The sequence below is a fragment of the Salvelinus fontinalis genome, chromosome 2 (assembly GCF_029448725.1).
Source record: "Salvelinus fontinalis isolate EN_2023a chromosome 2, ASM2944872v1, whole genome shotgun sequence".
Lineage (NCBI taxonomy): Eukaryota > Metazoa > Chordata > Actinopteri > Salmoniformes > Salmonidae > Salvelinus > Salvelinus fontinalis.
In genome coordinates this window covers 64,666,393-64,687,428 of record NC_074666.1, presented here as the reverse complement: position 1 = coordinate 64,687,428, position 21,036 = coordinate 64,666,393, and the positions used below count along the sequence as shown (strand labels likewise).

Sequence of the window (21,036 nt, the reverse complement as noted above, 5' to 3'; positions counted from 1 at the left end):
AACATGGTATAAGACACATGCACATTTGTGGCCTGCTGGAGGTCATTTTGCAGGGCTCTGGCAGTGCACCTCCTTGCACAAAGGCGGAGGTAGCGGTCCTGCTGCTGGGTTGTTGCCCTCCTACGGCCTCCTCCACGTCTCCTGATGTACTGGCCTGTCTCCTGGTAGCGCCTCCATGCTCTGGACACTACGCTGACAGACACAGCAAACCTTTTTGCCACAGCTCGCATTGATGTGCCATCCTGGATGAACTGCACTACCTGAGCCACTTGTGTGGGTTGTAGACTCCGTCTCATGCTACCACTAGAGTGAGAGCACCGCCAGCATTCAAAAGTGACCAAAACATCAGCCAGGAAGCATAGGAACTGAGAAGTGGTCTGTGGTCACCACCTGCAGAATCACTCCTTTTTTGGGGGTGTCTTGCTTAATTGCCTATAATTTCCACCTTTTGTCTATTCCATTTGCACAACAGCATGTGAAATTTGTCAATCAGTGTTGCTTCCTAAGTGGACAGTTTGATTTCATAGAAGTGTGATTGACTTGGAGTTACATTGTGTTGTTTAAGTGTTCCCTTTATTTTTTTGAGCAGTGTATTTTCATCGTCTCTAAGGAAACTAACGGTATCTTGGGCAGACACTCGAAAATCGCTTCTGCCGCTTGTACATTTTTATTTATTTAAATGAATGTCTGTGTCGCCGCCGATCTTTCAAATACCGCGCCTGTCTCTCACTCTATGAACGGTCTCTGCTATCCGGATTCCTTGGGACATCCCTACCCTGAACCCTAAACATTTATACTTGATAGAGGTAGGGACATCCCAAAGATCCCCGATCGCACAGACCCTCTGGGAAAACCTATGAACTCCTCTATTCAACTGAAAGCCGTCTCTCATGAGTTCTGCCCCATAGGAAAAGTCCAAGTTGCTTTTATCATGCTTGTAGTCAACCTGTGATGTCACTGCATACGTCATTAACTGCTTCTCCTCAGACCAAGCCCATGCATACACAGCTATACAAACGTGCAAGAGATACAATAGTTCCAGTGTTTTCTAAGGCCTCAGCAGTAAATGTCCACTCCCCCAAGTTGATTTATAGAGGTATGTCTGACTAGCCTCTTATCTCTTCTACTCCCCTGCAGAGCTCCTTCTTCACAGTCACGCATTTCTGAGAGGGGCCTCTTTATAATGAGGCAGAGAGCGAGAATTAGAAAACAACGGTGGAACAATATTAAAACCTCATAATGTATATATATTGTTAATCTGTAGTCTAGGACCCTATAAATGTAAGGAGGAAGGATCCCATAGCCCCTCCCCTTCTATTAATACCACATATTATAATACATCAAACATTTTGGTGCAGCCCCTATCATGACCCCAATTTGACCCCATCATTATTATGAGATGCAAGATGGCGCCGACAGATGGTCGCCTGACTTCAAGCCCTTGGGAAACTACGCAGTGTTTTTTTTTTTAGGGATTATTTCTTACATTGTTAGCCCAGAAAATCTTAAGTGTTATTACATACAGCCGGGAAGAGATATTGGATATAAGAGCGACGTCAATTTACCAACATTACGACCAGGAATACAACTTTCCCAAAGCGGATCCTTTGTTCTGACCACCACCCAGGATGTTGGATCTAATCCCAGAGGTCGACCCAAAACAACATCGCCGCAGAAGGGGTAGACGGAGCGGCCTCCTGGTCAGACTTCGGAGGTGTGCACACCACCCACCGCTTCCGAGTATGTTACTCGCCAAGGTCCAGTCTCTAGACAACAAGGTGGATGAAATTAGGGCAAGGGTTGCCTTCCAGAGAGACATAACATTCTGTTTCACAGAAACATGGCTCTCTCAGGATATGTTGTTGGAGTCGGTACAGCCAACGGGTTTCTTCATGCGTCGCGCAGACAGAAATAAACATCTGTCTGGGAAGAAGAAGGGGGTGTAATGACTCATGGTGTAATCATAACAACATACAGGAACTCAAGTCCTTTTGTTCACCTGACCTAGAATTCCTTACAATCAAATGCCGACCACATTATCTCCCAAGCAGATACCACGATGACCCTCAAGGTACTTCACTGGACTATGTAAACTGGAAACCATATATCCTGAGGCTGCATTTATTGTAGCTGGAGATTTTAACAAAGCTATTTTGAGAACTAGGCTATCTAAATTATATCATTGACTGCAGCGTGCACGGGAAATACACTGGACCACTGCTACTCTAACCTCTGCGATGCATACAATGCCCTCCCCCGCCTTCCCTTTGGAAAAGCCGATCACGACTCCATGCTGCTCCTACAGTCCTAAACTCTAGAACCATTCAACGCTGGTCTGACCAATCGGAATCCACGCTTCAAGATTGTTTTGATCACGCGGACTGGGAAATGTTCCGGGAAGCCTCAGAGAAGAACATCGATTTATACGCTGACTCTGTGTGAGTTTATAAGGAAGTGCATTGGAGATGTACCCACTGTGACTATTAAAACCTACCCTAACCAGAAACCATGGATAGACGGCGGCATTCGCGCAAAACTGAAAGCGCGAACCACCGCATTCAACCATGGAAAGATGACGAGGAATATGGACGAATATAAACAGTGTAGTTATTCCCTCCACAAGGCAATCAAACAAGCAAAATGTCAGTATAGAGACAAAGTGGTATCGCAATTCAACAGAATGTATGTGACAGGGTCTACAGTCAATTACGGACTACAAAAAGAAAACCAGTCAAGTCATGGACACAACCAGCTGGCTGGTGTGTTTACGGACATATTCAATCGCTCCCTATCCCAGTTTGCTGTCCGCACATGCTTCAAGATGGCCACAATTGTTCCCGTACCCAAGAAGGCAAAGATAACTGAACTAAACGACTATCGCCCCGTAGCACTAACTTCTGTCATCAATAAGTGCTTTGAGACTAGTCAAGGATCATATCACCTCCACCTTACCTGCCACTCTAGACCCACTTCAGTTTGCATACCGCCCTAACAGGTCCACAGACGATGCAATCGCCATCACACTGCACACTGCCCTATCCCATCTGGACAAGAGGAATACCTATGTAAAAAAGCTGTTCATTGACTACAGCCCAGCATTCAACACCATAGTACCCTCCAAGCTCATCATTAAGCTTGAGGCCCTGGGTCTCAACCACGCCCTGTGCAATTGGGTCCTGGACTTTCTGACGGGTCGCCCACAGGTGGTGAAAGTAGGAAACAACATTTCCACTTCGCTGATCCTCAACACTGGGGCCCACAAGGGTGCGTGCTCAGCCCCCTCCTGTAGTCCCTGTTCACCCATGACTGCGCGGCCATGCACGCCTCCAACTCAATCATCAAGTTTGCAGACCACACAACAGTAGTGGGCTTGATTACCAAAAACGACGAGACAGCCTACAGGAGGAGGTGAGGGCACTCGAGTGTGGTGTCAGGAAAACAACCTTTCACTCAACGTCAACAAAGCAAAGGAGATGATCGTGGACTTCAGGAAACAGCAGAGGAAGCACCACCCTATCCACATCGACGGGACAGTAGTGAAGGTTAAAAGTTTTAAGTTCCTCGGCGTACACATCACGGACAAACTGAAATGGTCCACCCACACAGACAGTGAGGTGAAGAAGGCACAACAGCACCTCTTCAACCTCAAGAGGCTGAAGAAATTTGGCTTGTCACCTAAAACAAACTTTTACAGATGCACAATGAGAGCATCCTGTCGGGCTGTATCACCGCCTGGTATGGCAACTGCTCCGCCCTCAAATGCCCTCAAACTACTCTCCAGAGGGTGGTGCGGTCTGCAAAACGCATCACTGGGGGTAAATTACCTGCCCTCCAGGACACCTACAGCACACGATGTCACAGGAAGGCCAAAAAGATCATCAAGGACAACAACCGCCCGAGCCACTGCCTGGTCACCCCGCTACCATCCAGAAGACGAGGTCAGTACAGGTGCATCAAAGCTGGGACCATCAGACTGTTAAACAGCAATCACTAACACAGAGAGGCTGCTGCCTACATACAAACTCAAATCATTTGCCACTTTAATAAATGGATCACTAGTCACTTAAAAAATGCCACTTTAATAATGTTTACATATCTTACATTACTCATCTCATATGTACAGTTGAATTCGGAAGTTTACATACACTTGGGTTGGAGTCATTACAACTCATTTTTCAACCACTCCACAAATTTCTTGTTAACAAACTGTAGTTTTAGCACGTCGGTTAGGACATCTACTTTGTGCGTGACACAAGTAATTTTTCCAACAATAATTTACAGACAGATCATTTCACTTATAATTCACTGTATCACAATTCCAATGGGTCAGAAGTTTACATACACTAAGTTGACTGTGCCTTTAAACAGCTTGGAATATTCCCGAAAAGTATGTAATTGCTTTAGAAGATTCTGTTAGGCTAACTGACATCATTTGAATCAATTGGAGGTGTACCTGTGGATGTATTTCAAGGCCTACCTTCAAACTCAGTGACTCTTTGCTTGACATCATGGGAAAATAAAAAGAAGCCAAGACCAAGCCAAGACCTCAGAAAAAAATTGTGGACCTCCACAAGTCTGGTTCATTCTTGGGAGCAATTTCCAAACGCCTGAAGGTACCACATTCATCTGTAAAATAATAGTACGCAATTATAAACACCATGGGACCACACAGGCGTCATACCGCTCAGGAATGAGACGTGTTCTGTCTCCTAGAGATTAACATACTTTGGCGCAAAAAGTGCAAATCAATCCCAGACCAACAGCAAAGGACCTTGTGAAGATGCTGGAGGAAACAGGTACAAAAGTATCTATGTCCACAGTAAAACAAGTCCTATATCGACATAACCTGAAAGGCCGCTCAGCAAGGAAGAAGCCACTGGTCCAAAACCGCCATAAAAAAAAGCAAGACTACGGATTGTAACTGCCCATTGGGACAAAGATCGTACTTTTTGGATAAATGTTCTCTGGTCTGATGAAACAAAAATAGAACTGTTTGGCCATAATGACCATCGTTATGTTTGGAGGAAAAAGAGGGAGGCTTGCAAGCCGAAGAACACCATCCCATCATGTTGTGCTTTGCTGCAGGAGGGTCTGGTGCAATTCACAAAATAGATGGCATCATGAGGAAAGAAAATTATGTGGATATATTGAAGCAACATCTCAAGACATCAGTCAGGAAGTTAAAGCTTGGCTGCAAATGGGTCTTCCAAATGGACAATGACCCCAAGCATACTTCCAAAGTTGTAGCAAAATGGCTTAAGGACAACAAAGTCAAGGTATTGGAGTGGCCATCACAAAGCCCTGACCTCAATCCTAAAGAAAATGTGTGGGCAGAACTGAAAAAGCGTGTGCGAGCAAGGAGGCCGAAAAGCCGGACTCAGTTACACCAGATCTGTCAGGAGGAATGGGCCAAAATTCACCCTTATTTATTGTGGGAAGCTTGTGGAAGGCTACCCAAAACGTTTGACCCAAGTTAAACAATTTAAAGGCAATCCTACCAAATACGAATTGAGTGTATGTAAACTTCTGACCCATTGGAAATGTGATGAAAGAAATAAAAGCTGAAATAAATAATTCTCTCTACTATTATTCTGACATTTTACATTCTTAAAATAAAGTGGTGATCTTAACTGACCTAAGACTGGGAATTTTTACTAGGATTACATGTCAAGAATTGTGAAAAAATGAGTTTAAATGTATTTGGTTTAAGTTTATGTAAACTTCTGACTTCAACTGTATTTTATACCATCTATTGCCGTTCAGCCATCGCTTATCCATCTATTTATATGTACATATTCTTATTCCATCCCTTTAGATTTGTGTGTATTAGGTAGTTGTGAAATTGTTAGATTACTTGTTAGATATTACTGCACTGTCAGAACTAGATGCAACCATTTCGCTACACTCGCAATAACCTCTGCTAACCATGTGCATGTGACCAATACAATTTGGATTTGACTATGACTTGACTTGTTCATTCCAAGATGGCTTAGCAGTTCAGACGTCATTTTTGTCCTCGTACTGTCTTGTCCTGTATATATATATTTACACCTTCTTCGCATGTCTTTTATATTTCTTTTTTATCCAAGAACTCAACTACAAAAGCTTTCCTGCAACCCGCCTCACCAATTACAACAAAAAAGTATTATTTACCTCAAATCTGAAAATCCACAGTGAAGCTAACCAGGGGCTAATCAGAAGTTAGCCAGAAAGCTAACCAGAAGTTAGCCGAAAGCTAATTTGAAGCTGCCCAGAAGTTAGCCGGCTTGCTGGCTAGCGTTGGTGTTTCAGCTGCCCACGTTTTGTGGTCATCAGCTATTCCTTTAGCTCGATAATCTACCGGCACTTTTGTGCAACGCGACTCGGACCGGAGCATACCGGGCCTTTTTTTTCTCTCAGTTTCCCCGGATTTCAGCCGCAGGCTCTGGACATTTACACCTTGATTTCGCAGCTAGCTAGCTGCAAACCGTGTGACTATTGGCTTACGTCGATCCCGGAGCAAACTTAAATTATTCCGGAGCTAGCCAGCTGAGGAGTTCCATCAGCCATTCCTGGGCTACAGTCACCTATCCGGACCCGTTTTTTTTTTTGTTGCTGCAGATACGGAGCCCCACCGGGCCTTCACGATTGACTGCCGACGTTATCTGCCCGAGGGAGTTATCCAACTGGCACCTCCGTCGCGACGTTACCTGAATGCTCACCTGGGGCCCGCTAATCGTTAGCTGTCTTATCGGCTGCTATCTTAATAAGTATTTCGGACAATTTTTTTTCTTTTTTTTCTTGGGTCACTATATCTATTTTGCCAATTGGATTGATCCCCTCTACAAGACACGGAACCCCACTAATCTACCGACGGAAACGCACGAGGTGTCTAAAAATAGACCTCCATCCTATGCTATCTTGCTACCGATAGCCATCTACCCTGCCAGCTGTCTGGATCGCCGTGACCCCAACCAACCTCTACTCACTGGACCCTTATTGATCACTCGATTAAGCATGCCTCTCCTTAATGTAAATATGCCTTGTCCACTGCTGTTCTGGTTAGTGTTTATTGGCTTATTTCACTGTAGGGCCTCTAGCCCTGCTCACTATACCATATCCAACCTTTCATTTCCACCACCCACATATGCGATGACATCACCTGGTTTCAATGATGTTTCTAGAGACAATATCTCTCTCATCATCACTCAATACCTAGGTTTACCTCCACTGTATTCACATCCTACCATACCTTTGTCTGTACATTATTCCTTGAAGCTATTTTATCGCCCCCAGAAACGTCCTTTTACTCTCTGTTCTAGATGCTCCAGACGACCAATTCTCATAGCTTTTAGCCGTACCCTTATCCTACTCCTCCTCTGTTCCTCTGGTGATGTAGAGGTGAATCCCAGCCCTGCAGTACCTAGCTCCACTCCTATTCCCCAGGCGCTCTCTTTTGATGACTTCTGTAACCGTAATAGCCTTGGTTTCATGCATGTTAACATTAGAAGCCTCCTCCCTAAGTTTGTTTTGTTCACTGCTTTAGCTCACTCTGCCAACCCGGATGTTTTAGCCGTGTCTGAATCCTGGCTTAGAAAGACCACCAAAAATTCTGACATTTTCATCCCCAACTACAAGATTTTCAGACAAGATAGAACGGCCAAAGGGGGCGGTGTTGCAATCTACTGCAAAGATTGCCTGCAGAGATCTGTTTTACTATCCAGGTCTGTTCCCAAACAATTTGAACTTCTACTTTTAAAAATCCACCTCTCTAAAAACAAGTCTCTCACCGTTGCCGCCTGCTATAGACCACCCTCTGCCCCCAGCTGTGCTCTGGACACCATATGTGAACTGATTGCCCCCCCATCTATCTTCAGAGCTCGTGCTGCTAGGCGACCTAAATTGGAACATGCTTAACACCCCAGCCATCCTACAATCTAAGCTTGATGCCCTCAATCTCACACAAATTATCAATGAACCTACCAGGTACCACCCCAATTCCGTAAACACGGGCACCCTCATAGATATCATCCTAACCAACTTGCCCTCCAAATACACCTCTGCTGTTTTCAACCAAGATCTCAGCGATCACTGCCTCATTGCCTGCATCCGTAATGGGTCAGCGGTCAAACGACCTCCACTCATCACTATCAAACGCTCCCTGAAACACTTCAGCGAGCAGGCCTTTCTGATCGACCTGGCCGATGTATCCTGGAAGGATATTGATCTCATCCCGTCAGTAGAGGATGCCTGGATATTTTTTTTAAATGCCTTCCTCACCATCTTGAATAAGCATGCCCCATTCAAGAAATTTAGAACCAGGAACAGATATAGCCCTTGGTTCTCTCCTGACCTGACTGCCCTTAACCAACAGAAAAACATCCTATGGCGTTCTGCATTAGCATCGAACAGCCCCCGTGATATGCAACTTTTCAGGGAAGCTAGAAACCAGTATACACAGGCAGTTAGAAAAGCCAAGGCTAGCTTTTTCAAGCAGAAATTTGCTTCCTGCAACACAAATTCAAAAAAGTTCTGGGACACTGTAAAGTCCATGGAGAATAAGAACACCTCCTCCCAGCTTCCAACTGCACTGAAGATAGGAAACACTGTCACCACCGACAAATCCACTATAATTGAGAATTTCAATAAGCATTTTTCTACGGCTGGCCATGCTTTCCACCTGGCTGCCCCTACCCCGGTCAACAGCACTGCCCTCCCCTCTGCTACTCGCCCAAGCCTTCCCCATTTCTCTTTCTCCCAAATACAGTCAGCTGATGTTCTGAAAGAGCTGCAAAATCTGGACCCCTACAAATCAGCCGGGCTAGATAATCTGGACCCTTTCTTTCTAAAACTATCTGCTGAAATTGTTGCCACCCCTATTACTAGCCTTTTCAACCTCTCTTTCGTGTCGTCTGAGATTCCCAAAGATTGGAAAGCAGCTGCGGTTATCCCCCTCTTCAAAGGGGGGGACACTCTTGACCCTAACAGCTACAGACCTATATCTATCCTACCCTGCCTTTCTAAGGTCTTCGAAAGCCAAGTCAACAAACAGATTACTGACCATTTCGAATCCCACCATACCTTCTCCACTATGCAATCTGGTTTCAGAGCTGGCCATGGGTGCACCTCAGCCACGCTCAAGGTCATAAACGATATCTTAACCGCCATCGATAGGAAACAATACTGTGCAGCCGTATTCATTGACCTGGCCAAGGCTTTGACTCTGTCAATCACAACATCCTCATCGGCAGACTCGACAGCCTTGGTTTCTCTAATGATTGCCTCGCCTGGTTCACCAACTACTTCTCTGATCGAGTTCAGTGTGTCAAATCGGAGGGTCTGTTGTCCGGGCCTCTGGCAGTCTCTATGGGGGTGCCACAGGGTTCAATTCTTGGACCGACTCTCTTCTCTGTATACATCAATGATGTCGCTCTTGCTGCTGGTGATTCTCTGATCCATCTCTACGCAGACGACACTATTCTGTATACTTCTGGCCCTTCTTTTGACACTGTGTTAACAACCCTCCAGGCGAGCTTCAATGCCATACAACTCTCCTTCTGTGGCCTCCAATTGCTCTTAAATACAAGTAAAACTAAATGCATGCTCTTCAACCGATCGCTGCCTGCACCTGCCCGCCTGTCCAACATCACTACTCTGGACGGCTCTGACTTAGAATATGTGGACAACTACAAATACCTAGGTGTCTGGTTAGACTGTAAACTCTCCTTCCAGACTCACATCAAGCATCTCCAATCCAAAGTTAAATCTAGAATCGGCTTCCTATTCCGCAACAAAGCATCCTTCACTCATGCTGCCAAACATACCCTTGTAAAACTGACCATCCTACCAATCCTCGACTTCGGCGATGTCATTTACAAAATAGCCTCCAAAACCCTACTCAATAAATTGGATGCAGTCTATCACAGTGCCATCCGTTTTGTCACCAAAGCCCCATATACTACCCACCACTGCGACCTGTACGCTCTCGTTGGCTGGCCCTCGCTTCACACTCGTCGCCAAACCAACTGGCTCCAGGTCATCTACAAGACCCTGCTAGGTAAAGTCCCCCCTTATCTCAGCTCGCTGGTCACCATAGCAACGCCCACCCGTAGCACGCGCTCCAGCAGGTATATCTCTCTGGTCACCCCCAAAACCAATTCTTCCTTTGGCCGCCTCTCCTTCCAGTTCTCTGCTGCCAATGACTGGAACGAACTACAAAAATCTCTGAAACTGGAAACACTTATCTCCCTCACTAGCTTTAAGCACCAGCTGTCAGAGCAGCTCATAGATTACTGCACCTGTACATAGCCCATCTATAATTTAGCCCAAACAACTACCTCTTTACCTACTGTATTTATTTATTTATTTTGCTCCTTTGCACCCCATTATTTCTATCTCTACTTTTTTCTATCTCTACTATCTCTACTTTTTTTTACTTTTTTTTACTTGCTATATTGTATTTACTTCGCCACCATGGCCTTTTTTTTATTTTTATTTATTTATATATATATTTTGTTTGCCTTCACCTCCCTTATCTCACCTCACTTGCTCATATTGTATATAGACTTATTTTTCACTGTATTATTGACTGTATGTTTGTTTTACTCCATGTGTAACTATGTGTTGTTGTATGTGTCGAACTGCTTTGCTTTATCTTGGCCAGGTCGCAATTGTAAATGAGAACGTGTTCTCAATTTGCCTACCTGGTTAAATAAAGGTGAAATAAAAATAAAAAATAAATAAAAATGACTAGGTATATGTATCGTGGGTAGCTACCAACTCTTAGTGGGTAGCTATCTAGCCCTATTGACTATGGATTTATCCATTCACTGAACCATCTTCCCGCCAGGACAATTGCAATAGAGACGAAACAAGACAACAAGCAACATTTTATCCCGAAATCGGAGAGTATTTTCCATCGATTCAAGCAGAAATAATGGCAGCCATTGATTTCAATACATTTGTATCATATTTCTTTGCGTACTTACGTGCAAACGGAGTACGCATTTGAGAAGTGCCCTACGTGCTCCGTTTCGCATACTTTGATTTGGAATCACAATATGACCCTCCCAGGTAGCCGTCTGTTTCTATGGCAACTTCAACAGCAACGTTTGTACCGTGTGAGGCTAGCTAGCTAGTTGGCTATGAAAAGCTAACGTAATGGAGAAAACGAATAATTGTTTTTAGAATGTTTTAAGAAAGCACACAGGCTAAATGTTAAGACGTGAAATTCAGCATTTAACATACCGGTAGAAGTTATGTATTCATATATTGTGGGATGAGGGTAAATTGTCTAGTTAACGCGAACGTTAGTAACGCGTCACTAGCTAGCTAGGCACGTCCGTTTACAAACGTGTCTAGCCAGCTGTTCGACTTTGATAGCTAGCTAGTTACTAAAATTATACGATTTGTGAAATCGCTTAAGTTACGTTACTAACTTGGGTTCCTTTCTTTGCTAGCTAAAGTTAACAAGATTGTATGCCAGCCATGGCCAATCCTGACTACTACTGTAGCTAGTAGGTACCGTTAACTTTGCTTCTTCTCTGCTGGTTTCATCCACCAAACAGCCGAAAGAAATGAGAGCCCCTTAAACGCGCCAGGAGCAAGGAGATAGAGTGGAAATGATGATGGTATGTATGTTTTACAGACTACTCTCATTTTATCTAATTACCATATTATGGAACGCCGTTTGGGTCTTTGCTTTGCGTGGTGGAAATACACACCTCACATAACACTATTTGACGCATGAAATATCCCTATTTGACACGTCAAATAAGCTTGTTGACCAATCAGGACCTGAATATGCCTTCACATCACAATTTAAGACGTTCGTAAAATGTTTACGTAGTTATTACACATTGATTACACTCACTAGTATTTCCTATGCTGGGCTCCCGAGTGGCGCAGTGGTCTAAGGCACTGCATCTCAGTGCAAGAGGCGTTACTACAGTCCCTGATTCTAATCCAGGCTGAATCACATCCGGCCTTGATTGGGAGTCCCATAGGGTGGCACACAATTGGCCCAGTGTTGTCCGGGTTTGGCCAGGGTAGGTCGTCATTGAAAATAAGATTGTGTTAACTGATTTGCCTAGTTAAATAAAATACAATCTCATAGCAATTCACCTATACGTAATATGATGCTGGTAAAGTTGTCTCGCGCACCTGCGCACGAGGCAGACACACTTTCCCAAGCTCTGGGACAGTGCTGGTCAGAGAAAAGCTAGCTAAGTTAGCTGTTGGATGCAAACAATTTGTATCCCTGAAAAACAGCAAAACGACAATCTGTTTCAGTAGCTATAGCTAGATAGGTTTCATCATCTAAAATACGCTTAATTTATAAGAGTTTAATATTTGGTTGATGGTCTGACCCGGTCCGGTTAAGCCACACTAAGCCACACTCTCCACCTCTCTAAAAACAAGTCTCTCACTGTTGCCGCCTGCTATAGACCACCCTCTGCCCCCAGCTGTGCTCTGGACACCATATGTGAACTGATTGCCCCCCATCTATCTTCAGAGCTTGTGCTGCTAGGCGACCTAAATTGGAACATGCTTAACACCCCAGCCATCCCGCAATCTAAGCTTGATGCCCTCAATATCACACAAATTATCAATGAACCTACCAGGTATCACCCCAATTCCGTAAACACGGGTACCCTCATAGACATCATCCTAACCAATTTGCCCTCCAAATACACCTCTGCTGTTTTCAACCAAGATCTCAGCGATCACTGCCTCATTGCCTGTATCCGTAATGGGTCAGCGATCAAACGACCTCCACTCATCACTGTCAAACGCTCCCTGAAACACTTCAGCGAGCAGGCCTTTCTAATCGACCTGGCCGAGGTATCCTGGAAGGATATTGATCTCATCCCGTCAGTAGAGGATGCCTGGATATTTTTTTTAAATGCCTTCCTCACCATCTTGAATAAGCACGCCCCATTCAAGAAATTTAGAACCAGGAACAGATATAGCCCTTGGTTCTCTCCTGACCTGACTGCCCTTAACCAACAGAAAAACATCCTATGGCGTTCTGCATTAGCATCGAACAGCCCCCGTGATATGCAACTTTTCAGGGAAGCTAGAAACCAGTATACACAGACAGTTAGAAAAGCCAAGGCTAGCTTTTTCAAGCAGAAATTTGCTTCCTGCAACACAAACTCAAAAAAGTTCTGGGACACTGTAAAGTCCATGGAGAATAAGAACACCTCCACCCAGCTTCCAACTGCACTGAAGATAGGAAACACTGTCACCACCGACAAATCCACTATAATTGAGAATTTCAACAAGCATTTTTCTACGGCTGGCCATGCTTTCCACCTGGCTACCCCTACCCCGGTCAACAGCACTGGCCTCCCCTCTGCTACTCGCCCACGCCTTCCCCATTTCTCTTTCTCCCAAATACAGTCAGCTGATGTTCTGAAAGAGCTGCAAAACCTGGACCCTTACAAATCAGCCGGGCTAGATAATCTGGACCCTTTCTTTCTAAAACTATCTGCTGAAATTGTTGCCACCCCTATTACCAGCCTTTTCAACCTCTCTTTCGTGTCGTCTGAGATTCCCAAAGATTGGAAAGCAGCTGCGGTTATCCCCCTCTTCAAAGGGGGGGACACTCTTGACCCAAACAGCTACAGACCTATATCTATCCTACCCTGCCTTTCTAAGGTCTTCGAAAGCCAAGTCAACAAACAGATTACCGACCATCTCGAATCCCACCATACCTTCTCCGCTATGCAATCTGGTTTCAGAGCTGGTCATGGGTGCACCTCAGCCACGCTCAAGGTCATAAACGATATCTTAACCGCTATCGATAGGAAACAGTACTGTGCAGCCATATTCATTGACCTGGCCAAGGCTTTTGACTCTGTCAATCACCACATCCTCATCGGCAGACTCGACAGCCTTGGTTTCTCTAATGATTGCCTCGCCTGGTTCACCAACTACTTCTCTGATCGAGTTCAGTGTGTCAAATCGGAGGGTCTGTTGTCCGGACCTCTGGCAGTCTCTATGGGGGTGCCACAGGGTTCAATTCTTGGACCGACTCTCTTCTCTGTATACATCAATGATGTCGCTCTTGCTGCTGGTGAGTCTCTGATCCACCTCTACGCAGACGACACTATTCTGTATACTTCTGGCCCTTCTTTTGACACTGTGTTAACAACCCTCCAGGCGAGCTTCAATGCCATACAACTCTCCTTCCGTGGCCTCCAATTGCTCTTAAATACAAGTAAAACTAAATGCATGCTCTTCAACCGATCGCTGCCTGCACCTGCCCGCCTGTCCAACATCACTACTTTGGACGGCTCTGACTTAGAATATGTGGACAACTACAAATACCTAGGTGTCTGGTTAGACTGTAAACTCTCCTTCCAGACTCACATCAAGCATCTCCAATCCAAAGTTAAATCTAGAATCGGCTTCCTATTCCGCAACAAAGCATCCTTCACTCATGCTGCCAAACATACCCTTGTAAAACTGACCATCCTACCAATCCTCGACTTCGGCGATGTCATTTACAAAATAGCCTCCAAAACCCTACTCAATAAATTGGATGCAGTCTATCACAGTGCCATCCGTTTTGTCACCAAAGCCCCATATACTACCCACCACTGCGACCTGTACGCTCTCGTTGGCTGGCCCTCGCTTCACACTCGTCGCCAAACCAACTGGCTCCAGGTCATCTACAAGACCCTGCTAGGTAAAGTCCCCCCTTATCTCAGCTCGCTGGTCACCATAGCAACGCCCACCCGTAGCACGCGCTCCAGCAGGTATATCTCTCTGGTCACCCCCAAAACCAATTCTTCCTTTGGCCGCCTCTCCTTCCAGTTCTCTGCTGCCAATGACTGGAACGAACTACAAAAATCTCTGAAACTGGAAACACTTATCTCCCTCACTAGCTTTAAGCACCAGCTGTCAGAGCAGCTCATAGATTACTGCACCTGTACATAGCCCATCTATAATTTAGCCCAAACAACTACCTCTTTACCTACTGTATTTATTTATTTTGCTCCTTTGCACCCCATTATTTCTATCTCTACTTTGCACCTTCTTCCACTGCAAACCAACCATTCCAGTGTTATTTTTTACTTGCTATATTGTATTTACTTCGCCACCATGGCCTTTTTATATTTTTATTTATTTATATATATATTTTGTTTGCCTTCACCTCCCTTATCTCACCTCACTTGCTCATATTGTATATAGACTTATTTTTCACTGTATTATTGACTGTATGTTTGTTTTACTCCATGTGTAACTATGTGTTGTTGTATGTGCCGAACTGCTTTGCTTTATCTTGGCCAGGTCGCAATTGTAAATGAGAACGTGTTCTCAATTTGCCTACCTGGTTAAATAAAGGTGAAATAAATAAAATAAAAAAATAGCCACACGTATAACGTTAGCTTGGGGCAACAGGTCTGGGTAACAGTAACAGGCTTGCTTGTTTAGTTCGTTATCTAGCTAACGTTAGCTAGTTATTTTCAGTAACTGAAGGTCGATTTCAATAGGAGAACAACAAGTGGCTGCCTAGCTAATACTTAGTCAGATGGATTCCCAAATCATTGCTACTAATATTGAAAATGATTGCAGATACTGGTCATTGTTTTCAGGCTGGTTGCATTGGTGCTAGCTAGGTACCACGCTGAAGCTAGCTACCCCAGAAGTACCCGTCAAATGTTTGGACACACCTAGTGTTTTGCTTTATTTTTACTATTTTCTACATTGTAGAATAGTAATAGTGAAGACTCAAATTATGAAATAACACATAAGGATTCATGTAGTGACCAAAAAAGTGTAATATCATATATTTTAGATTCATCAAAGTATCCACCCTTTGCCTTGATGACAGCTTTGCACATGCTTGGCATTTTCTCAACCAGCTTCACTTGGAACACATTTCCAACAATCTTGAAGGAGTTCCCACATATGCTGAGCACTTGTTGGCTGCTTTTCCTTCACTCTGCAGTCCTTCACAAGAATTTCGCTACACCCGCAGTAACATCTGCTAAACACTTGCATGTGACCAATAAAATTTGTTTTGGGTCAATGTCCTGTTGAAAAACAAATGATAGTCCCACTAAGCCCAAACCAGATGGGATGGCGTATTTCTGCAGAATGCTGTGGTAGTTATGCTGGTTAAGTGTGCCTTGAATTCAAAATAAATCACAGTGTCACCAGCAAAGCACCATCACACCACCTCCATGCTTCACGGTGGGAACCACACATGCAGAGATCATCCGTTCACCTACTCTGCATCTCACGAAGACGGGGGTTGGAACCAAAAATCTCAAATTTGGACTCATCAGACCAAAGGACAGATTTCAACCGGTCTAATGTCCATTGCTCGTGTTTCTTGGCCCAAGCAAATCTCTTATTATTGGTGTCCTTTAGTAGTGGTTTCTTTGCAGCAATTTGACCATGAAGGCCTGATTCACACAGTCTCCTCTGAACAGTTGATGTTGAGATGTGTCTGTTACTTGAACTCTGTGAAGCATTTATTTGGGCTGCAGTTTGAGGTTGGTAACTCTACTGAACTTATCCTCTGCAGCAGAGGTAACTCTGGGTCTTCCTGTGGCGGTCCTCATGAGAGCCAGGTTCATCATAGCGCTTGATGGTTTTTGTGACTGCACTTGAAGTATGTTTAAAAGATTTTGACATTTTCCGGATTGACTGACCTTCAAGTCTTAAAGTAATGATGGACTGTAATTTCTCTTTGCTTATTTAACTTGGTCTTTAACCAAATAGGGCTATCTTCTGTATACCCCCCTACCTTGTCACAACACAACTGATTGGCTCAAACGCATTAAGAAGGAAAGAAATCCCACAAATGTACTTTTAAGAAGGCACACCCATTAATTGAAAAGCATTCCAGGTGACTACCTCTTGAAGGTGGTTAAAACCTCTTTGGGCTAGCGCCCCACCTCGACAACATCCGGTGAAATTGCAGAGCGCGAAATTCAAAATACAAAAATCGTAATATTAAACATTCATGAACATACAAGTGTCTTACATCGTTTAAAACCTTAACTTCTTGTTAATCCAGCCGCTTTGTCAGATTTCAAAAAGGCTTTACGGCGAAAGCATACCATGCGATTATCTGAGGACAGCGCCCCGCATACACCAGCATTAAAAACATTGTTCAAACCAGCAGAGGCGTCACTAAAATCAGAAATAGCGATAAAATAAATACATTGTTTAGTGGTTGGTTAGCTGGGTAGCGAATTTTAGCCATATTAGCATTGACAGTAAATCAGTCAAAACACCTCAAACAAGACACGAGCTGTGTTCGAATACCCATACTAACATACTGTATATTACATGCTTAATGAGTATATACTATTAGTTAATTTTAGTATACTGTAAACAAACGGTATCCTTTCAGTTGAGCATACTAGTGCTTTCTACTGGAAGTTGACTTTGTTGCTATGGAACCCCTTGCTAGTATAACAAATTACTAGCTAGACATCATATGATTTCGGGTGTGTTCGTGAATTCAATCTGGAGTGCCAGAGTGCGCTCTGAGCGTTCGTAAGTCCAGAGCGTTGCCATATTGTCCATTTGTAAATTCAGAGCGTTTTGCTCTCGGAGCACACTGGACTCTCTGGCCGAGGAGTAGGGTTGATCCGAGCGTTGCGTTCTGACCTAACAACAGCAGTCAAGCACCCAACCTAACTGGTTAACATTGGCTAGCTTGCTTGCTACTTCCAGACATAAATAAGAACACCTCACTCTGACCATTTTACTCGCCCTAGACAACTGGTTAGGCTGTTTTCATGTTATCCAGAGCATTGTTGACTGTAACTGTTCTGGTGGCAACAATTTAATCACGTTTTGTTTTGCCAACGTTGACTGACAACGATTATTTTCAGGTGTTGGGCGTTCATAAATAATCAGTTATTCTGCGCTCTGGAACGCTCAGAGGAGAGTGCTCTGAAATCGGAGTAGATAGCCAGAGCGAATTAACAATGGCCATTGAGAACGCACAACGCTATACCTTAGCTAAGCTAAGAATGAAGTGAATAATCAAGTCAATAAACGTTGGGTAGTTAGATAGCATTTAGTTAATATAACGTTACTGGAAAGTCTGATGTATTAGTAGCCAACTAATATTACGTTATGTAACCTGCTAACATACTGCTGTAATGATATGCTATGGGGTTCGTAAGGATAGCGTAGCTAACAAATTGTCAGCCAACATAACGTGTAACGTAACTTATTTGAAAAGTCATATTACACTGCTCAACATTTTCTTAACATTTCTCATAATTAGTTAAAGCAATGAATTTGTATCCGCTCTCGTCTGACTTCGGCTGTATATTTTCCGCCATTTACTTCAAATCTGGAAAAGTTGTGAAGCCACGCCCATTTTCTGAAGAATTGCATTATGGACTCTAAAAGCACGTAAATAGTGTCCACTGCTTGTATTTTTGTATTTTGGCAAATTTAGTACGACATTCGGGAACTTTTGGCATACTAACTATATCCATACTATGACCAATAAGCGTACTACATAGTCAATTTACGTCACAAATAGTATGGTTAGTGCAATTAGTATGAGATTTCGAACACAGCTATGGTATCAATAACAAGCTGAAAGAAGCCACACGATTCCCAACATGGCAGTTTCTTGTCATTCTTGCTAGCAATCTGGCCATCCAGAAACACAACAACAGGCTGACTTCTGCCCTATGGATGTGCGCACATAATTTTTGTCACGTTGTCAGCCAACCCATCTTTTACCAATGCAGTATTGTAAACACAGACGTAATATATATTTTTACATGATTTGCTAGGCATAGCTATCGATCTAACGTTACATCAAACTAATGTGTGCATGGTATTCATATTAGTATAATCTTGAACAGGCCATCTCCTGCACACAGTAAACTTGTTTCTATTCTTCCTCAGGTGTTGCCTGTGTGGGGCCTCACACTCCCTCTTCCCGCTGTACTGATGATTGTTGTTGGTCTTTACATGATTTTCCTTGCAATGGCGTTATGGTTCCGCCAATGCCTCAAGGTACAGCATTTACTTCCCTATCCTATCCCTATCCCTTCCCTATATGCTGTTGTCCAGATGAGAGACAGTATGCTGTTGTGCACAGATACCTTGCAAATGTAGCTTAAAAAGAGTGCAGTTCAACAAAACCAGGAAGATGAACCTTGAATCAAATCTTTTTTTTTTAAATACTTCAAGTGAGAGGCACTGATGCTGCAGATAGGGTCGGCTGACATTGCCTTTTTTAATGTAGGCCTCAAACTGTACTTGACCATAGCAAACGGTCTTCACCATAAGCTCCAGCAGCAAATAGAGGTATGGTTTGACTGGTGAGAGTGAGGTTAATTCATTCATGGCCTCTTGCCCTACAGGAACAGTGTTCTCTTGAGTGTGGTGACTGCTGTCCAAATATCACCCCATTCGAGTACTGTTTAGCATGTGCAGAGTCGTGCAACTGTCGCATGCCATCACTGCGCTCGTGCCTTGACCAGACCTGCCCCTCAACCTGCCCCTCTCTTCCTAATGTGAGTAAAAACCCCTGAGAGTGCGACCGATCAGGGTTTGAACCACATGTTCTTACCCCATGCTTTGTTTCCCCACAGTGTAACATGTGGGACTGTGCTTGCACCTGCCAACCCCCAGAATGTGAGTCCTGCAACTGCCTCTGCTTCGAAATCAAGCTCAGATAGAGGGAGAAACGGAGGAGTGGAAGGATGAATGATGAATCCTAACTCAAGACGCACAGCATGTTTGCATATTCACACATTGATGTTAATGGACAGTTTGTGCAAGAGGAAGGAGTTATCCATTCATCCCTAGAGAAATGGAAAGGGAAGACGGGGGGTGGGTTACTGTGTTTATGTACCAATATGAAAATACAATCTGAATCCTTCTAACACACAGCCTTAAAGTGAAAGGCTATAACCAGTTTATGGATAGTTGTGCCATATGTGTCCAAGGGAGAGCAACATTATCCGAGCGCTATTACAATATAGGGCATCTACTTTCATTACAGCACAAGTACAATTCTGTGCCTCTGCAGCAGTCCAATACACTCATTGTACAAAACATTAAGCTCACCTGCCTAATATCGAGTTGCACCCCCCTCCCCCCCTTTTGCCCTCAGAAAAACCTAAATTCGTCAGGATATGGTCTCTATATGGTGTCAAAATCGTTCCACAGGGATGCTGGCCCATGTTGACTCCAATGCTTCCCACAGATTGTGTCAAGTTGGCTGGATGTCTTTTGGGTGGTGGACCATTCTTGATACACACGGGAAACTGTTGAGCGTTAAAAACCCAGCAGTGTTAGAGTTCTTGACACAAACTGTTGCGCCTGGCATGTACTACCATACCCCGTTCAAAGGTAGTTCAATCTTTTGTCTTGCCCATTTACCCTCTAAATGGCACACACAATTAACATCTCAATTGTCTCAAGGCTTAAACACCCTTCTTCAACCTGTCTCCTCCCCTTGATCTACACTGATTGAAGTGGATTTAACAAGTGACATCAATAAGTGATCATAGCTTTCACCTAGATTCACCTGGTCAGTTTATGTCATGGAAAGAGCAGGTGTCCTTAATGTTTTGTACACTTGTAGCTGATGTAATACTTCCATTATGGTTTTAACTGTTCCTTAATTCATTAATCAGTTATTTTAAGGTTTTACACATTACATATGTATATACTGTAGCTTTGACGCTGTGGACTTGTACTTTTTAAGCTATTGACCAATGTCAATTAAAGATGACTATTTTTAAACTTATCAACGGCCTTGTATATCTCATGTTTGGAGATTTGACAAATGTGTGCTTTAGAAAAGTAAATGGAAAGGAATAAACCTTTATTTCCTGATGAAGTATATTGTGCTGTTCTCAAAATATGCGCAATATGGTGACATTTCCTCAGTATGGTCCTCTCCCAGCCTCAAGCAACATAAGACTGTCAGTCCCATCATTATTTCTCTAATAACAACTGTCACATGAGCCCTGTCACTTGACAATGACCACTGTCCCAAATCAACGGTCAATACATTCCAAAGTACCAACACAGGAAAGAAAATGT

General features: G+C 43.8%; 1 protein-coding gene across 4 annotated transcripts; it reads left to right on the top strand.

Annotated features, from left to right (window-relative positions):
* The first annotated feature begins 10,798 nt into the window (after positions 1 to 10,798).
* si:ch211-198p11.6 (uncharacterized) lies at positions 10,799 to 20,737 on the top strand. 4 transcript variants are annotated; one of them, XM_055942210.1, is made up of 5 exons: positions 10,799 to 11,052; positions 11,547 to 11,609; positions 18,883 to 18,993; positions 19,344 to 19,496; positions 19,575 to 20,737. In XM_055942210.1, exons 2-5 carry the CDS (start codon positions 11,601 to 11,603, stop codon positions 19,659 to 19,661), a joined length of 360 nt encoding a protein of 119 aa, XP_055798185.1. In that variant the 5' UTR covers positions 10,799 to 11,052; positions 11,547 to 11,600; the 3' UTR covers positions 19,662 to 20,737. The 4 variants fall into 4 exon arrangements, with proteins under 4 accessions (XP_055798185.1, XP_055798195.1, XP_055798202.1 ...); XM_055942220.1 differs by lacking the exon at positions 10,799 to 11,052 and adding an exon at positions 11,059 to 11,228; XM_055942227.1 differs by lacking the exons at positions 10,799 to 11,052; positions 11,547 to 11,609 and adding an exon at positions 17,541 to 18,668.
* The last annotated feature ends 299 nt before the right edge of the window (positions 20,738 to 21,036 follow it).